Source organism: Corythoichthys intestinalis, chromosome 8, assembly GCF_030265065.1.
Source record: "Corythoichthys intestinalis isolate RoL2023-P3 chromosome 8, ASM3026506v1, whole genome shotgun sequence".
NCBI lineage: Eukaryota > Metazoa > Chordata > Actinopteri > Syngnathiformes > Syngnathidae > Corythoichthys > Corythoichthys intestinalis.
Window position 1 is genome coordinate 11804883 of NC_080402.1, and position 20406 is coordinate 11825288.

Sequence of the window (20406 nt, forward strand, 5' to 3'; positions counted from 1 at the left end):
ATGCTTGGCCATAGTTTTACATATAGGTGATGTGTGCACAGATGCATTGGACTGTGCCAGTGATTTCTGTAAGTCTTTAGCTGACACTCTAGGGTTCTTTTTTACCTCTCTGAGTATTCTGCGCTGAACTCTTGGCATCATCTTTGGTGGACGGTCACTCCTTGGGAAAGAAGCAACAGTGCCAAACTCTCTCCAACTTTTCTAAATGTTGATTGATTAACATCCAGAATTTTGGTGAGGGTTTTGTATCCTTTCCCAGCTTTCTACAAATCAACAATCCTTGATCGCAGGTCTTCAGACAGCTCTTTTGACCGAGCCATGATGCACATAAAGACAATTCTTACCAGTAGTGTGTTTTATAGTGGGCAGGGCAGCTTTAAACCACTCATCAGATATGGGTACACACCTGACTTAAAATGTTTGGTAAAAATTGGTTTCAATTGCTCCTTAAGTCTCCTTAGGCATAGGGTTCACTTAATTATTTTTTCCCCCTTCTGTCATTGTTTTTATGCTATCCCCATTAAAATATGAAAACCTATAAATGTTTGGGTGGTTTTAGTTAAAGCAGACACTGTTTTTTCATCTGTGCGATTTTGACAAAGATCAGATCACATTTGATGGTGATTTGATGCAGAAATGTCAGAAATTCCAAAAGGTTCAGATACTTTTTCATACCACTGTATATTGTGCAGGCCCAGTGTCTATATGTTAAGGTATAAAAATTGTGTAATATACTGTATTTTTTGAAACAGTAAAACATACGTAGGTGTAGACATTTTCCTTTCTAAATTCAACCCACTTAGCCTTCCAGCAATTTTTCACAATATGTCTCCATTATGTTAACAATTCAATTACTCTAAACTAAAGTCATTTGGGGACTTGCTGCGCCAAATCCAATCATATATTTCCACTGAAGTGTTTCCAAGACTGTCAAAGTCATCCTTTTTAGACTCACAAGCTCTTCCTCCTGCAGCTGCTGTGTTTTTCCGCTCCAAAATTTTCCCTCTGAGTGCAGTAGCCCCTTGCTTCAACTGGGCCTGGAGGTCCTCTTGACTCAGCCCATTGATGTGGTTCATCATTTGAATCACGACTGAGGGCCTTTTTGGGTGGCTGCCATAAGAAGGGCGCTCGTTAACTGGTGGACACGTTGGTCTCGTTTCGATGCGTTGTTCCTGGGTCGGGTCGTTGAGTGTTTCTCTCGAGCCGACCTCTCTGTCTGCCAGCAGTTTGTCTTGGAGGTCCTGTGAGCATTGACACTCTCCCACTGCACGACACTGCGATATCAGGGTCACGGAGTGTGGCGAGAGTAATTTGACGGCAATTCCGAGGGGAGCGCTGAGGGAGACATCATCTGGTGCTCTTCATAGTCGCTTACGAGGGGCACGCTTGCAGTAATTCAATCAAATGGAGAAGAATAAATTAGTGATTACCAATTGCTCTGCTGAGAAATGATTTAATTTCCCATGATTGGACTGAAAATTATTTACAACAGAACATCTTTCATTCTTGTTTGTGTAGGCATGCGCCCTCTGCATTACGCCGCCTGGCAGGGCAAGACGGAACCATTAAAAATGCTGCTGAAGGCGGGCTCGTCTGTCAACGGACAGTCGGACGAAGGACAGATCCCGCTCCACCTGTCTGCTCAGCATGGACACTACGACGGGGTATCACTTATGTCCTTGGACCTGTTCGTGCCAGTGTTGTTTTTGGCAGCCCTTTTAATTTTTTGTCTCAGTATTTTGGACAAAAAGTACTTATTCGTCTTATTTTATTCATTTCAAAATGTTTAGTTTTGTTGATGAAATCTAATACAAATTTTGTCTAGTTTTAGTCGACAGTTACTCAAAACTACTCCGTAGGGGGGGCCTATTTTCAAAAAACTTAAAATTCACGTATTTTCTAAACCAAAAGCCGCTAGCGATCTAAAAACTAAACTGGCACCTCCCTTATGCATATACAGTGCCTTGCAAAAGTATTCGGCCCCCTTGAATCTTGCTACCTTTCGCCACATTTCAGGCTTCAAACATAAAGATATGAAATTTAATTTTTTTGTCAAGAATCAACAACAAGTGGGACACAATCGTGAAGTGGAACAACATTTATTGGATAATTTAAACTTTTTTAACAAATAAAAAACTGAAAAGTGGGGCGTGCAATATTATTCGGCCCCTTTACTTTCAGTGCAGCAAACTCACTCCAGAAGTTCAGTGAGGATCTCTGAATGATCCAATGTTATCCTAAATGACCGGTGATGATAAATAGAATCCACCTGTGTGTAATCAAGTCTCCGTATAAATGCACCTGCTCTGTGATAGTCTCAGGGTTCCATTTAAAGTGCAGAGAGCATCATGAAAACCAAGGAACACACCAGGCAGGTCTGAGATACTGTTGTGGAGAAGTTTAAAGCCGGATTTGGATACAAAAAGATTTCCCAAGCTTTAAACATCTCAAGGAGCACTGTGCAAGCCATCATATTGAAATGGAAGGAGCATCAGACCACTGCAAATCTACCAAGACCCGGCCGTCCTTCCAAACTTTCTTCTCAAACAAGGAGAAAACTGATCAGAGATGCAGCCAAGAGGCCCATGATCACTCTGGATGAACTGCAGAGATCTACAGCTGAGGTGGGAGAGTCTGTCCATAGGACAACAATCAGTCGTACACTGCACAAATCTGGCCTTTATGGAAGAGTGGCAAGAAGAAAGCCATTTCTCAAAGATATCCATAAAAAGTCTCGTTTAAAGTTTGCCGCAAGCCACCTGGGAGACACACCAAACATGTGGAAGAAGGGGCTCTGGTCAGATGAAACCAAAATTGAACTTTTTGGCCACAATGCAAAACGATATGTTTGGCGTAAAAGCAACACAGCTCATCACCCTGAACACACCATCCCCACTGTCAAACATGGTGGTGGCAGCATCATGGTTTGGGCCTGCTTTTCTTCAGCAGGGACAGGGAAGATGGTTAAAATTGACGGGAAGATGGATGCAGCCAAATACAGGAACATTCTGGAAGAAAACCTGTTGGTATCTGCACAAGACCTGAGACTGGGACGGAGATTTATCTTCCAACAGGACAATAATCCAAAACATAAAGCCAAATCTACAATGGAATGGTTAAAAAATAAACGTATCCAGGTGTTAGAATGGCCAAGTCAAAGTCCAGACCTGAATCCAATCGAGAATCTGTGGAAAGAGCTGAAGACTGCTGTTCACAAACACTCTCCATCCAACCTCACTGAGCTCGAGCTGTTTTGCAAGGAAGAATAGGCAAGAATGTCAGTCTCTCGATGTGCAAAACTGATAGAAACATACCCCAAGCGACTTGCAGCTGTAAGTGGAGCAAAAGGTGGCGCTACAAAGTATTAACGCAAGGGGGCCGAATAATATTGCACGCCCCACTTTTCAGTTTTTTATTTGTTAAAAAAGTTTAAATTATCCAATAAATTTTGTTCCACTTCACGATTGTGTCCCACTTGTTGTTGATTCTTGACGAAAAATTTAAATTTTATATCTTTATGTTTGAAGCCTGAAATGTGGCAAAAGGTTGCAAGGTTCAAGGGGGCCGAATACTTTTGCAAGGCACTGTATGAGTCTCCATGAGCAGCAACATTAAAAAAAAAAAATAAAAATTCAAAGTCGTTCCCTAAAAAAAAATCCCGATTAATTTTTTTTTTTTTTTTAATACAAGTACAACAAAACTTAAAATGGCAATAAAATTCGCAAATTTTAAACCAGATTCACAAAAATCACCAAATGCAGATATAATCACTTATATTTTCAGGATCAATAGCAATATTTACCCTATCATTTAAGTTTTTGCCCAAAATAGCAACTTTTCAACAGCTAATAAATCACTCCAATTTTCCCATCAGAAACTTAATACTTGAGACAAGCATGGAGAATCATCTTAATTTTACTCAATAAAAGCAAAATTTGCATTTTTCTATAAACATTCACAACTTATTTAGGCTGAATTCTGCTATTGTGTGGAGATACAAAATCCAACATGGCGTTTTGTAAATAAATGCTTAAATCGCGAAATTTTTATAGATATGAACGTAAAACAGTCTCGATTCTTGGTTAAAAGCCAAAAAAGGGCTGTTGTCGTTCATTTTACGTAAATATTTCAAGCCAAATTTACGTTATTGTGTAATCCAACATGGCGGCCGTCACGAAACAAAGAGCTTTTTAAGTTGAAAATTCTAGTAAATAAATGCTTAAATCGTGGAAATCTATAGCTATGAACGTACAACAGTCTAGATTCTCGGTGAAAAGCAAAAAACGGGCAGTTATCGTTCATTTTACGTACATATTTCAAGCCAAAGTTACGGTATAGTGCAATACAGCATGGCAGCCGTCACAAAACAAAGAATTTAAGTTGAAAATTATTGTATATAAATGCTTAAATCGCGGAATTTCTTAAGATATGAATGTAAAACAGTCGAGATTCCTGCTTAAAAATGAAAAAAAAGGGCAGTTATCGTTCAATTTATGTAAATATTTCAAGCCAAAGTTACCGTATTGTGTAATCCAGCATGGCAGCTGTCATGAAACAAAGATCTTTTTAAGTTGAAAAATCTTTTAAAATAATTCTTAAATCGCGAAATTTCTATAGATATCAATGTGAAACAGTCTATATTCGTGGTTAAAAGCAAAAAAGGGCAGTTTTCGTTCATTTTACGTAAATATTTCAAGCTAAAGTTTCGGTATTTAGTAATCCAACATGGCGGCTGTTACGAAACAAAGAACATTTTAAGTTGAAAATTCTTGTAAATAAATGCTTAAATCACGGCATTTCTACAGATATGAACGTAAAACAGTCTAGATTCTTGGTTAAAAGCAAAAAACGGGCAGTTATCGTTCATTTTATGTAAATATTTCAAGCAAAAGGTACGGTATTGTGTAATTCAACATGGCGGCTGTGACAAAACAAAGAGCTTTTTAAATTGAATATTCTTGTAAATAAATGCTTCAATCGCGGAATTTCTACAGATATGAAGGTAAAACAGTCTCGATTCTTGGTTAAAAGCAAAAATGGGCAGTTATTGTTCATTTTACGTGAATATTTCAAACAAAAGGTATGGTATTTTGTAATCCAATGTAACCCTTCTACCCGTGTGACTGGGTTGTAAATTGTATAATTTTAGGGTTCGATTAATCTAGGTTCCGTAGGAGATTGGCAGCGGCACTCAACAACATAAGACACACTGACAAAAGAACATGTAATGGAACACAACTGTATTTTTTGAATTTGAACAATTTATAAACAATAAATGCAATGAAAACTTTTTAAATTTAATAGCGACACCTAGAGTCAGTGAGAAAAAATAAAATAAAATTAAATTGCGATCGTTTGTTTTCCCCTTTAGTCTGGTGTCAGGCCTGACGCAAAAAAAAATGAAAAATCTGAGATCTCAAGAATAAAAAAAATCCAATGATTGCTGATGAATCCTTTTGTCCTACCGCCCTCAACGAACGTAGGTGGTCAAGGAACGTCAGTGTTCTCTGTAAATTTTTCCCCTACGCCTCTGGTGGCGTTCGTTGTTGGGGTTCAGTCCAGGTCGCAGCAAGTAGTCTCTTCTCCACGAGTGAATCAATCCAAAAAAAAAAACCAGCCAGGATAGTTTTGCTTCTATAACTTTTCTCTCGTTGGCTCAATATGTACCGCAGTCGTCTCCAACACGTGGAAACGTCTGGAAGCTTTCCTAACGACTCACGTTCCCGCTCTCTCTCTCGCAAATGAGTGGGCGAGTAAGAGATGGCGTACATTTCGCCGTGGTGCATTCAGGTGCTTTGGAAATAATTCGATTTTATAAAACATGAATTTCCTTGTTATCTAACACTGTGTTACACCAACATGACGGCCGTCACGAAACAAGGAGCTTTTTAAGTTGAAAATTCTTGTAAATAAATGCTTAAATTGCGGAATTTCTATAGATATGTACGTAAAACAGTCTAGATTCTTGCTCACAAGCAAAGAACGGGCAGTTATCGTTCATTATACGTAAATATTTCAAGCAAAAGGTACGGTATTGTGTCATACAACATGGCGGCCATCACGAAAGAAAAAGCTATTAAGTTGAAAATTCTTGTAGATAAATGCTTGAATCGCGGAATTTCTATAGATATAAACGTAAGTCTAGATTCTTGGTTAAAAGCAAAAAAAAAAACAAAAAAAAAAAAAAACAGGCAGTTTCAAGCCAAAGTTACTAATTTTATCCACTGATTTTTTTCACAGCATTTCAAAGTGCATGCATGGTGCTATTTAATATAGTAATTACCTTGAAGCCTCGACCAAATCACTCTTGAGACACTCCTGCCTGCTTGTATGCAGTAAAACCTTTGTCCTATTTCCACTTAAATCCGGCATTAGAACGCAGCGTGTTTGAGTTCATCGTTCTGCCTGGGTCTGCCCCCTACAGGAAGGCGAGGCACAATGTCTATGGGAGCTGTTTTGTCAACTAATGGTTGAGTCTATGTTCAAAAGTTTTAGTCAAAAAATAAATCAAGTTTTCCAACAATTTCGAATGAACATAGGTAGACGAGCACATATCGTAGTGTCTACAAAGGCGGCAACTTTGTGATGATAAGACACATTTAGCAGGAAAAGCAGTCCATTTTTTCAATTAAACCCACTTATAAGCCACAAACTGTAAAAAAAAAAGTTGTCCGAGCGTTTCAGAGGATGCTTGCCACGCTATTGTTGATGCTAATGCGAATGCTATTCTAACGCGACAATCTGAAAATGTCACGCATTGCGAACATATGACAGAAACTGTCACATTTTCGTTTCTTTGTCGTCTCGTCAGAACAAAACTGGCATTTGTCCGGTTATGTTCCAGTTTCCCAAGCCACGTTTTTAGCTCGTCATCGTCATGAAAAAATTGTTAGTCGATGAAATATTTTCGTTATTGTCATTGTTGACGAAAACAACGCTGGTTTTTAAGTATTCGTGAGGTGTTTTTCACGTGTCATTTACAAGCACTGTTTTGTTTACAGTCTGAAATGTTGCTGCAACACCAGTCCAACACATGTATCTCAGACATGGCGGGAAAGACGCCGCTGGACCTCGCTTGTGAATTTGGACGTGTCGCGGTGAGTCTGAAAACAAAATAAATAGCTCGGGAAAGTCAATGGTGAGTGGTCGGGTTTCATTTGGTTTTAAAAAGTGGAGTACGTGCACAATGAAAGCCTGAGTACCAAATTCATAGCCCTCCACTGACACGGGGAAAAAAACATTATGGGAGTTTCCTATCATTTTCAGCAAGCTTTCACTCCTGAGGAAGTATTCTAGATAAAAATAGTCTCGGGAACTAAATATTGGTCTTAGACTTGTTGCTGGAGGTCTTGTGGAAACCGTGGCAAACCATTTTCATATTTTCTGGGATTCCATTTTAGGAAATGTGCTCATGGCTCTCTGGAGGTGGTTTTTCAGTTTGAATTCCGCTTGAGTTTCAAAACCTTAAACCTCAATGACTTAAAGGAGCTTAAATGGACAAAAGGGGATGAATATTAATTAAGAAAATGATTGAAAAGACATACTGCTTACATGGGCTCATAGAAGATTGCCATAATGATTGAATAATAGACCATTTTCTGTTGCTTGTTTTGGATTGTTTGGTTGGTTTTGTTGGGGTTAATGTACCGTATTTTTCAGACCATAAGTCGCAGTTTTTTTTCATAGTTTGGCCTGGGGTTAGATATATACTCTGGAGCGACTAATGTGTGAAATTATTAACACATTTCCAATGTTATTTTGACACTAAACTGCAAGCGAGAGGGCGCTTAAGGCATGTATTTCAACATTGGCGGTAACTTATAAAAACAACTGAGAAGGGCTGAACAAAATGGTACCGAAAAGAAAATCATATCCTCCAGATTATAAGATGCAAGTAGTGAAATATGCAGCGGAAAACGGTAATTGAGCAGTAGTGTAACGTTAGCACACTGTACACTTATTCAGCCTGTTGTTTTGTAATCTGTTTTTATTTTAAATTGCCTTTCAAGATGACCTTGGATTTTATCAAATAAATCTACCCCCAAAAATGAAAAACTTATACAGTATGTTTTTTTCCCCCTTCATTGCGCATTGGCTTGTGCGAGTTATACACAGGTGTGACTTATAGTCCGAAAAATACGGTAGGTTCACCTTTTAAAAATGGCCTCCAAACAATAATTAACAAATGTAAAATCGGTGAAAATGTAAAAATGATTTAAAGTAGGGCTGTAACTACAACAACGATTATTCTTATGATCAATTAATTGGACGATTAATTAAACGATTAATCGGATAAATATTACTTTTTTCAATTACATCACAATTTCACTTGAAGTTGTTTTAAAGCATACTGTAAGTAACAATAAAGACAAAATCCAATTTCAACGCACACTCTCTTCTATGACAATCTACAGTTTGAATGGGAGTTTGTTTTTAAAGGAGACTTAACTGGGTTTATGTGTGTGGTATATTTATAAAAAGAAATGAGACAACTTTAATATCTAATAAAAAATCGAGTGCTCATATGCATCTCCAAAACACAATAAAAACGGACACCTAGGACACTGATTAGCATAATCGCTAACTAGCCTAGCGTCCCGTGCTAAGCAGTAACGTCTCATCAACAAAGAATACAAACAATACAATTAGTTTCATGTACTCACCTCTGACTGAGGCATACTGGATCTAACGACACAAAAGACAATTTAGCTCTTGACACTTTGTAATATTATTCAGCAATCCAACCTGCGTGTAGCAGTGAACTCTCTCTCTTGCGCTAATCACTGGCACGCGCGCGCACGCAACCATTTATTACACACAAACAAGGACGCAAACGGGACTGCTCATAGCTGCCGGCAAAAATGGATTATCAAATTTGTTGGCAACTAATTTATTAATTGAGCTAATCAATTAGTTGTTGCAGCCTTTTTAAGAACGTAGTTTAGACAGTAAGATGTCTGAAAATTGGCAAAAATTTTAATTGTTGTCTTCCAAAGTAAAAGCAGATTTTTGTTCATGTGCTCCTTTGACTAAAGAATAACATAACAAAGAAGTCTGATAATATTTAAACCTGAGCGGTTATATACAGTGGTATGAAAAAGTATCTGAACCTTTTGTAATTTCTCACATTTCAGCATAAAATCACCATTAAATGTTATCTCTTTTTTGTCAAAATCACACAGATGTAAAACAGTGTCTGATGTGCATCATGGTACGGTCAAAAGAGCAGTTTAAAAGAACTGCGGTCAAGGATTGTTGATTTGTATAAAGCTGGGAAAGGATACAAAACCATCTCTAAAAGTCTGGATGTTCATCAATCGACAGTCAGAGAAGTTGTCTACAAATGGAGAGTTTGGCTTTGTTACTTCTCTCAGAAGGAGTGGCTGTCCACCAAAGATGATGCCAAGAGTTCAGCGCAGAATACTCAGAGAGGTAAAAAAGAACCCTAGAGTGTCTGCTAAAGACTTACAGAAATCACTGGCCCAGTCCAATATCTCTGTGCACACATCAACTATATGTAAAACTATGGCCAATAATGGTGGTCATGGGAGGAATCCACGGAGGAAGCCACTGCTGTCTTAAAAAAAACATTGTTGCTCGTTTAATGTTCTCAAAAAGGCACTTGGACACTCCACAGACGTTTTGGCAAAATATTTTGTGGACTGATGAAACCAAAGTTGCTGGGAGTAACACACAACATCATGTGTGGAGAGCTCACCACCATCAACACCTCATCCCCACCGTGAAACATTGTTGAGGGAGCATTATGATTTGGGGCTGTTATGCTCTCTTAGGGCCTGGACAACTTGCAATCATTAATGGAAGAATGAATTCAAAAGTTTATCAGGATGTTTTTCAGGAAAACCTGTCAGCTGCTACAAGAGCAAGATCCAAAACACAGAAGTAAATCAACTTCAGATTGGTTTCAGAGGAACGAAATACACATTCTGGAGTGGCCAAGTCAAAGTCCAGACTTGAACCCCATTGATATGCTGTGGTATGACCTAAAGACAGCGACTCATGTCAGGATTCTGACTGAACTACAGCAGTTTTGCAGAGAAGAATGGGCCAAACTTAGTCCTGATCGATGTGCCAGACTGATCTGCAGCTACAGGAAGTGTCTGGTTGAAGTTATTGCTGCCAAAAAAAAAAGGGGGGGGGGGCACAAAATATTAAAATGTGATGGTTCACTTACTTATTTTTCCCCCTTCCGTCATTGTTTGCATACTATCCTCATTGAAATGTGAAAACCTATAAATGTTTGCGTGGTTTTAGTTAGACACTGTTTTTTCATCTGTGTTATTTTGACAAAGATCAGATCACATTTTGATGGTGATTTTATGCAGAAATGTGAGGAATTCCAAAAGGTTCAGATACTTTTTCATATCACTGTATATGTTATAATTTCAAGAATTTAGTCAAGTTTAAGGTGAAGAAGGTCCTAAATCATTAATCGGTTATCAAAATAGTTGTCAATTAATTTGCTATATTTGTCGATTAATTGTTGCACCTCTAATTCAAAGGCAAATTTAAAAATGCCGAACTGCTAATATGCATGGTACACCGCATGTACATTTCAGGATTTTAATCAGTATTAATGTGCTTAAATGATGCAGTGGTATACAACACCACTGCATGAACTGAGAGCTGTTTCTAATATATTACACCGCTTATGTAATTCAACAAGACAACAACAAAATTAACACAGTGCCTAACACAAACATCGCATTATCCATGAGTTGCTCAAAACAAAACAATAGCCTGTTTTTATTGAATTTGAATCAGCAGTGTTTAAAAAAGGTCTCATCCATCATTAGAAGACATTCAATTAAAAACCACAACGCTGAATTAATTGCATGCCTTGTCCCTGATTACTCCATTGTGTAGTTTGAAGCCCTTTCGGAATACATCAGAAATTGCGCATTAACTGAAATTCTATGCATGTCCATTCAGGCTATTAAACTAGCATTGTATATTTGCGTTAGGTGGTTCAGCTCCTCCTCAGCAGCAACATGTGCGCCGCCATGCTGGAGCCCAAACCCTCCGACCCCAATGGGGTCTCGCCCCTCCATCTGGCTGCCAAGAACGGACACATGGACGTAATAAGGTCTGAACATCTCACCTCAGCAGTAAATACTTTTAACCTGTACTGCTTTTGAAAACACCTTGAAACGTTGCATATGCTTAATTGAATAAAGCGAATTTGTGTTGCAGGTTGCTGATTCAGGCTGGCATTGACATCAACAGGCAGTCCGAGTCTGGTACAGCTCTACATCAGGCCGCCCTCTGTGGGAAAACGGAGGTAGTGCGACTCCTGCTTGAAGTAAGTCTAAACTACAGTACAGGTAGTCCCTGAGTTACGACGGACTCGACTAACGCGATTTCGAATTTATGACGCCGGAGTCTCGTCCGTCATTGTTACCAGTTGTTTTTATGATTTTTTAAAATTATATATTTTTTAAAGCTGCCTAAACAGTACCTTATTATTAGTGCTATGTCTGCAGCTATCGATTATTTTAGTAGTCGATTAATCAATGAACTAGTTAGTTCGAATAATCGAGTAATCGATTGAGGAACATAAAAAATTAAAATACCTGAGCTGAGCCTCAAACGGTAAAAAAAAATAAATGAGGATCTATGTACAACAAAAGAACAATTGGCTAACTTACATAGCAAAAGTCCGCTAGCTTAAATGCGATAAAATGCCGATGTTATTTTTTTTGCAATGCTCTTAACAAATGGTTCAGACACATATTCCCACAAAATACGGCTAAATATACCTTTAAACTAAATTACGAATGCATTAAAAGAAACATTAGCTTAAACAAAAACTTAGCTTATGTTGGTCTTAACAGAGAGCATCTGGATTCGGCCAAGTGAAATGAGCCAGACTAGTGGGCAGTGTATCCACCCAAATCAATAAAACTAAATGCAAACACGTTAATAACAGACCATTACAACGCCACTTTAATTAAACGAATACTCAAGCAGCAAAATTTAATACGAATCTTTTTTTCTAATTGAATACTCGAGTAAATCGATTAATTGTTGCAGCACTAATTAGTACTTTATTAACTTGATGTGTTCTGTCCTAATTTGTAAAGCTGTAGCACACGTATGTAAACTTATATTCAAAGCGACACACATTTTAACAATAAATCACCTGACACAAAACAATTGGTGTTCAAACATCAATCTCGTCTGAAAATGCAAATTTAGTAGATTAATGCATTCACTCCCAGCCATTTTCACCAGAGCAAGGCCCTTTGCTCCAGGTCATTTTACTAGATTTTAAATGATTTTGCAAGGCCCAGAGAAAATTCTGTTCTACTGCTATATAAACATGGAAACCACCAAAAAAAAGATTAGACTCTCTTCTTTCAGCGGGAAAAAAAGTTAGTTCATATCTTTTTCCATTCTTTAGAAATCAGCATTAGAAAATAGCTTAGTTTGAGCAATTTTCCAATTTCTGATGAAAAAACAGAAATTGAGCTTTTTGTAAACACATACATTTCAAACATAACTTTGACTTTAACACAGCTATTTTTTGCTTTAGTTACATCCCAAATATCTGAATAATGTCTTCCTTTTACAAAATAACATAAATAACAAGACAAATAGAACTTTTGATAGCAAAGTAACAATTTATTTACACACAACTAACTAACTAAGAGATGACGCTGTTGTGGCCGCAACAGCCAGGTAAACTTTTCCCTCATCGCCGCTTGTCTCATAAAGATGGATTTTTTTAGCCTTTCTTTTGTGGTTACCACTGCCTCGTGGCAGAATTCGCCTGGGAAACTCGTGTTCCTGGGAGGGAGCTGGTTTGGCCACGTGCGTTTCCGTGCGGGACACTGGAGGGTGCTGGGGACGCGAGCGACCGAGCACGGCGGCGCGGGCTCTGCTCGGCGAGCAGCACGGACCCAATGGCATCGGCCGCTGCACTCGTGGTCCCGGTCGTTCTGCTCGGTCTTCCAATGCCTGGCATCCCGGGCGTCCTCCCTGTTGTTTTTCTCGGTCGTCCGCCGCCTGGCATCCTGGACGTCCATTCGGTCGTCTTCCACCGGCGGCCCGGCCGTTCGATCCGTTGAATCGGGTTGCGGGTCTTACGCTACTGCCCTCCAGCGGCCAGTTTTATTGCTTTAAAATGGATTTTCAGCGCTGTGCTTTGGAGCTAAATTGAATCATTGTGAAAAAAAAACGTAAAAGACGTATAAACACGTCTTTGGGACACTGAAACAATGAAAAATAGAACGTATTTATACGTTTTGGGGAGCAAATGAGTTAAACAAAATAAAATACTTTGGACTTTTTTTTTTTTTCAAGGGTTAATTCCGATTTACGCGGATATTCGGGTTAAATCACCAGCGTAGGAACAGAACTCGTTCGTAACCCGAGGACTACCTGTACTTACTTTTTTTTTTTTTTTTTTTTTTAACCGCACAACTTTTCAACCAACCAAAAAAGATCTACTTATTAGGGTTTTTCCGATCATGTTTTTTTGCTCCCGATCCGATCCTGATCGTTTTAGTTTGAGTATCTGCCGATCCCGATATTTCCCGATCCGATTGCTTTTTTTGCTCCCGATTCAATTCCAATCATTCCCGATAATTTTTCCCGATCATATACATTTTGGCAATGCATTAAGAAAAAAATGAATAAAACTCGGACGAATATATACATTCAACATACAGTACATAAGTACTGTATTTGTTTATTATGACAATAAATCCTCAAGATGGCAGTTACATTATTAACATTCTTTCTGTGAGAGGGATCCACGGATAGAAAGACTTGTAATTCTTAAAGGAAAAATGTGACTTTGTATATTGTGACTAAATATTGCCATCTAGTGTATTTGTTGAGCTTTCAGTAAATGATTCTGTAGCCATTTAAATTCTGCCCAAATGCATGATGGGAAGTGCAACCATGACTGTGCGTCGTGGTACCAATTGATATATCTTCTCTGCGTTGGGAAATAACATAGGGTGTTAAGAAAAAGATCAACTACTACCTTTCTTCCCCACATTGCTTCCCACGATTATTCTAATTGTTGGGAGAGGGATTGCAAGGTTTTAGCCATTTATAAAGGCTCCAAAGGCAGCCAATATTCTCTCTACTCATTTTACGCTGCCTTTTAGCTCTATATACTGTATGTGTAAAACGGCGCTATTATAGATTGAACGAGACAATGCGTGAGTGGGTCGTGCAGCGCATGCGTTAATTGCGTTAAATATTGTAACGTGATAAACGTAAAAAATATTAATTCTCGCCGTTAACGCGATAAGTTTGATAACCCTACCTTAAGTTTAAACTAAAGACTCTGGAAGAGTGTAACACATTATGTCTGTAACGTTAAATACAATTAGAAAACGATTTAATTAAAAAAAATTTTTTTTTTAAAAGGCATGTCCGATATTTTTTTGCCGATTCCGATACTTTGAAAATGACGTGATCGGACCAGATCGATCGGCATCGATCAGGACATCTCTACTAATGTTTTCTTTTTGGACACTGAAACCTTATGGCACACAACAGTTGAGAATATTACTGGTCATTTCTCAGATGCACCAAAACTTTGGTGGTTGAAAAAGTTCGGTTTTGGTCCGAAGCGTTGTTTGTTGTTGTTGTTGTTGTTGACCGAAATAAAATTACCAAAACCGAAAGTTGCCTGGCGCCAGCAAATAGCTCTGTAGCGTGCACTCTTCTTGCTAGTAGAGACAACATGTTTCTTGAATGAGGGTGTGTTGGCTCAGCGCAGCTATTTAAACTTAACAGCATGCTTACATGATCTTGCAAAGGAGTCCTAGCGACATTCACTCCCCCCAGTAGATTTCCCTTCTTGCCCTTTTTTAGCAGATAAAAACTGGATTTAATTTGCTTTCAGGAATGTTAAGAGAGGGGGGATGATAGGCTAAAGTGGCTCTGAAGGAAGGACGATACACTGATACATCAGCTTTCTGTATTTTAAAACCAGGATGCGTTCGACTGACACAAGCTTTGAGATTTACCAATAAATTGCGATCAACTTCATCCAATGGTTAACAATTTAGCATAGCTGCAATGTTTTTCCTTTAAAGGAATGATTGACTTTTGAACGATCACTGCCAACCTTCCCAGTTAATCACTGTCATTGCCTTTTTTGCCTGTCTGTGTGCAAAATTGCCAGAGTAGAAAACAAGTTGAGCGTTACCAGATTTTTTTTTCATGGACTATGCCGGGCTGGGCGATATTTGTCACGCTCGAGAGATGATGCAATTTTGGGGACATTAGCCGGAAAAGTCATTACGGAGCTTTTGTTGTCAGGCTTCTGGACGAGAGTGAGGCTCCAGTGATTCATTGGAGTGAAAGTGAGGCTGAAGGAATGTTCTGCATTTGAAGCATAAGGCAAGTGAACAGAACGGCCTGATTCAGGAGAGGAATACTAATGGGTGGAATGTAAGTAAAGTAGTGGCTTGGGATACGGCTTGAATCATATATTCTGACCACGCTCTTATCTCAAATCAAATAGCTAAGAAATAAGGCTGCAAAAACTAATCGGTTAAATCGATTATTAAATTAGTTGCCAAGTAATTTGATAATCGATTTTTGCTGGCAGCTACGACCAGTCCCGTTTGAGTCTTTTGCGGATGCGCGCCAGTAATTAGAGCAATAGAGAGAGAGAGTTCACTGCTGCAACTGCTGCTGAATCAATATTACGAAGTGTCTAGAGTTAGATTATCTTTTGTGTTGTTAGATCCAGTGTGCTTCTGTCAGAGGTGAGTGAATAAAGACAGTTGTATTGTTTGTGTTCTTTTGTATTCTTTGTTGATGAGCCGTTACAGTTTACCGCTAAGCTAGTTAGTGAGTGTGCTAATCAGTGTCATGTTCCAGTTTGTATTGTGTTTTGGAGGAGCATATTAGCACTTGAGTTATTGTTAGATAGTAAAGTTGTCTCATTTCTTTTTGTAAAGAAACCACTCACATGAATCCATTCATGTAACAGCTTAGAATCTCCTTTCAACACAAACACAAACTGTAAATTGTCATACAAGAGAGTGTGCTTTGAAATTAGATTTGGATTGTTTGATAAAGAAAACAGAATCATTACAGTCTGCCTCTTCCTTGTTCGATTTTTTTTTTTTTCTGATTCTGATTAAGAAAATACCATAATTTTCGGACTATAAGGCGCACCTGACTGTAAGCCGCCACCCACCAAATTTGACAAGAAAACGACATTTGTTGATAGATAAGCCGCACTGGTATACAAGCCGCAGCTCTCCTCACTATATTATAGAATATTTACACCAAAAGATATTAACCGGTAACACTTTATTCGACAGCAGCATCATAAGACTGTCATAGGACAAAATGAACCACCATGAAGCTTTGAACCACTTGGTTCATAGCTTCAAGAAGCTTCATTTGGCCATCACTGCTCCCTTGAGGGAGACAGTCAACGTCTGCTGCCACCTGCTGTCAACGATGTTGTCGACCAACATGCCTCCTAGCATGCATTGCAGCGCTACAGACGTAAATAACAATCAAAATTCATGTTCTGTGCTCAGAATTTCTTCAGTTACTGTTCCAGTTGTTTCATTAATTGCTAGGTATGGTATTTGGTAACGCCTTATTTGACAGTGGTGCCATTAGACAATCATAATTATGGCATGACACTCTCATGAGCATTGATGAATGCTTATAACAGATGTCATTTACTGTCATCTGGCAAATTATCTCACTTTTGAATTGATGTAAAAGATCCGAGCTGGACATAAATGGAGTTTGGGACATAATTTGCTGGATGACACTTAATGAAATCTGTCATAAGCATTCAGTAATGCCCAGGATAGTGTCATGTCATAATTATGACGGGGCTTATGACAGTCTTCTGACGCCACTGTCAAATAAAGCGTTACCTATTAACTATAAGGCGCAGGATTCAAAATGAGGGGAAAAAGTAACGGCTTGTAATCCAAAAATTACGGTAAATGAGTCATTGACACAATTTACTGTATATCAGCACTTTTTCCCACAAGAAAAAATGCCAATCAGCAGCACTTATTTTTAATTTGAATGAACAGGACTTTTGTCTGAGAAATTCTTTTTTATGTTTTATACTCAGAACCTTTATTAAAAACTTTAACAAGTTTTAGGTAGTTAAAACAGTACAGTTGGAGACTACAATTAAGTCAGGGAGCTGTAATAAAATATTATTTTTGAAGGAAATAGTAGATTTGTCTTCATTGTTACTTAAGACATGCCTGGTTAAATTGTGAAGGTAATCTAAAAAATGACATATATCAGATTACTCAATCGATTAATCGCTAGTTGCAGCCTTACTAGTAAAGATTCAAAAGGTTGTTGCAGGATCACAGAGTAAGAGTGCTAAGAGTAAATATTGCTATACGGAAACTCAAAATGTAATACTGTGTTTTATCATTTCTTTACACAGAGTGGCATAAGTGCTGGAGTGAGGAACACGCTGAGTCAGACAGCACTGGACATCGTGAACCAGTTCACCACCACGCAGGCTAGCCGTGAGATCAAACAACTCCTCAGAGGTAAGCTCACAAGGGAAAATTTAACAGTACTGACTTACAACATGAGCAAAATGGTCATTAATGCTTGTAACTCAATTATCTCAATATATATTTCCCCAATGAATTGTATCTAATGATTTAATTCAATCCACCAGGCTAATTACTAGTTAGCGGCTAATATTAACTATCGGTGTAATTCCGCTTACATGTCTTTCTTTTGAAATAAGAACACCAGTATTAATGTTAAAATCCTAAGAAAATGTAAGTATTGAGTAGTGTTGCACCAATACCATTTTGTGTCTCATACCAAATCTAATACTATCAGTCGATGCAGATGCTGTACAGATACCCCTTTTAAAATATATATACTGTGTATATTTTTTAATTACTAAATTACTGTATATTTTCTTGAATGTAAAATAATTGCTGCTTCAAAAAGACTGTATGTAGTACGTTAGCTTAGCTCATGTGTTAACTATTTTTGCGAGCAGACTAAACAGGTTTGCTAGCCTACTTTTTCCCCATTTTCCCTCCTTCTAACAAAGCTAACATCAAACATGAATTTATGCATTCATATATTTAAATATATATTCATACATATTCATGTCAATGTCAGTGTTTATAAAACATTAAATTCTGGTTGGTATTACCATTTGACGTATACATTTATTCACCATTTAAAGTATAGGCTCTAACATCGGAATTATGTCTGCTAAATGAGCATAATAAAAACTCCTCAGCTCAAAACACCACACCATTTTCCATCTTAGAAAATAAATATACAATTTTTCCCCCAACCTTTAATATGTTCTTCGTCATTTTCTTTTCTGTTGTTTACTTCCTCTTCGGTTTCTCCTTTAGCGGCATTTATTATCAGCGGCCATCCTAGGGAGGGTGACAAGTGCTGCATATTTTACGGCAGTGTTCTCTACTGGTGGCTATCATGGAGAGGACAACCAGTGGTTGGAAACTAAATCTCGACTGTCGAAGAGCATATAATGCGCAGCATTAGTGCATTATTTCATCGTATTATTTAGCATTATTTCCAATAGTGCTGTATCATGGCTCCTTTTGATACTAGTATCTGTATCGGTGCAACACTAGTATTAAGAAATGTTAAAAGTCTAGTTATACATGTGCGTTGATTTTTTTTTTTTTTTTTTTTTTTTTTTTTCCTAATGAAGGCAGTCATCTAATTAACAGTTAGCAGATTGTCGTATTCCTCTTTTCGCACATTTTTCCTCAAAATAGCAGGGGGGAAAAAATCAGCATAACTGGAGAAGTGCTAATTTTGCTCAGCCAACAAATGACACAAAGCAACATTTCTATATTCGACATGACATGAAAACAGTGGATGTGGTGGTCCTCTGTATTTTGTTGCATGAATAACCATCTGCCAGATTTTGAAAAAGCATTTCATATTTGAAGTTTCCCTAATGTGACCTTGACAGATAAATTAAAAGATCTTCTGGTGACTAGTTAACCAAGTCATTATTGATGGTAGCTTTGCATGTAATGCAAAAGCTGCCATCTATTATATTCCTTTTTCATTGACTTTTCTTCCCAGCCAAAACCCTTTGACCCACCGACACCACTCAAACACCAAAACGAAACGAATTCTCATGCGACACAGGCCCTCTTTTGTTTGGAACCCCAAAAGTTACTGGTTCGCCCAAAAACCTATAAAAAAAATTTTAAGTGAAATTTCAAAACCCTACTTGTCCGACAGTTTTTGTCCCAATCATATCATTTATACATCAAAAAAATTCGGAAAGCTAAGGGACACAAACGTTTTTGCTTCATCGTACTGTTCAGCCAAAATTAGCCAAAAACATACGCATTCATTTCTAATGGCCAAAATTTTCCATTCATTTCCAATGGCCATATTCACCTTCCATTCATTTCAATAGCACAAAAACTTCCATTCACTCCTATTGATTTCCAACCTAAGTGACCCAATATCAACCGGAAGTTACCCGGAAATGCCCCCAAATCAACAGGAAGTGACCCAATATGAACATGAAGTGAGCCCGAAATTACCTAAAATAAACAGGAAGTGACCCAATATGAACATTAAGTGTGCCTGAAATTACCTAAATTCAACAGGAAGTGAGCCCCAAATGCCCCTAAATTAACAGGAAGTAATAATAATACTAATGCTTTGGATTTATATAGCGCTTTTTTGGACAATCAAAGACTCTTTACATTGCATTATTCTTTCACTCTGCTCTCAATGGTGTTAAGCCACTACTGTAGCCACTGCTGTCCTGGGGCAGTCCGACAAAAGTGAGGCAGCCAATCCGCACCATCGGCCTTTCCGACCATATGTTCTCATACTCCTTTTACAAAACAAGTAGGGTGAAGTATCTTGCCCAAGGATACAACGACAATGGGCACAGACATGAGCTGGAATTGAACCCCCAATCCGTCAATCGGTGGACGACCCAATGAACCACCTGCGCCACCGTTGCCCCCCCCTTTGTGTGACCTGACATAAACAGGAAGTGACCCTAAGGTGTTTACCTACCAAACCAAGCATCGCAATGTCTCCAGAAATTGCATTTTCTAGTTAGGTCCCGAGCACCAACTGTGCGACAGCTCTATTGTAATGCAAAGGATTATTTTCTTTTTTTCAGGGCAAATGAAAATGACCAATTTGAAAGCCTTAACATGCTCGAAAACTCACCAAAATTTGCAGATACATGCGGCTTGTTGTTAATTTTGATAATTTTGCAAAGTTGCGACAAAACGTAACAACATGGCTCAGTGGCGCCCCCTTAATATTTCAAAAAGGTCTCTCCTATTAGGTTTTTCTCAGCATAGAGCAATGAAATTCTCATCATTAGGTTTTTCTCAGCATAGAGCAATGACATTTGGGGAGTCA

The 20406-nt window shown here is 38.3% G+C and overlaps 1 protein-coding gene across 4 annotated transcripts in view; it reads left to right on the forward strand.

The window, feature by feature from the left end:
- The window catches only part of LOC130920156 (caskin-1-like), a 115609-nt gene that overhangs the window by 38196 nt on the left and 57007 nt on the right, over positions 1–20406 (forward strand). For all 4 annotated transcript variants that reach the window (XM_057843106.1, XM_057843107.1, XM_057843108.1 and 1 more), the window contains exons 4-8: positions 1519–1664; positions 7002–7097; positions 10986–11107; positions 11215–11323; positions 17435–17543. In XM_057843106.1, the coding sequence (XP_057699089.1) occupies positions 1519–1664; positions 7002–7097; positions 10986–11107; positions 11215–11323; positions 17435–17543 (582 nt within the window). The remainder of the gene's footprint in view (positions 1–1518; positions 1665–7001; positions 7098–10985; positions 11108–11214; positions 11324–17434; positions 17544–20406) is intronic.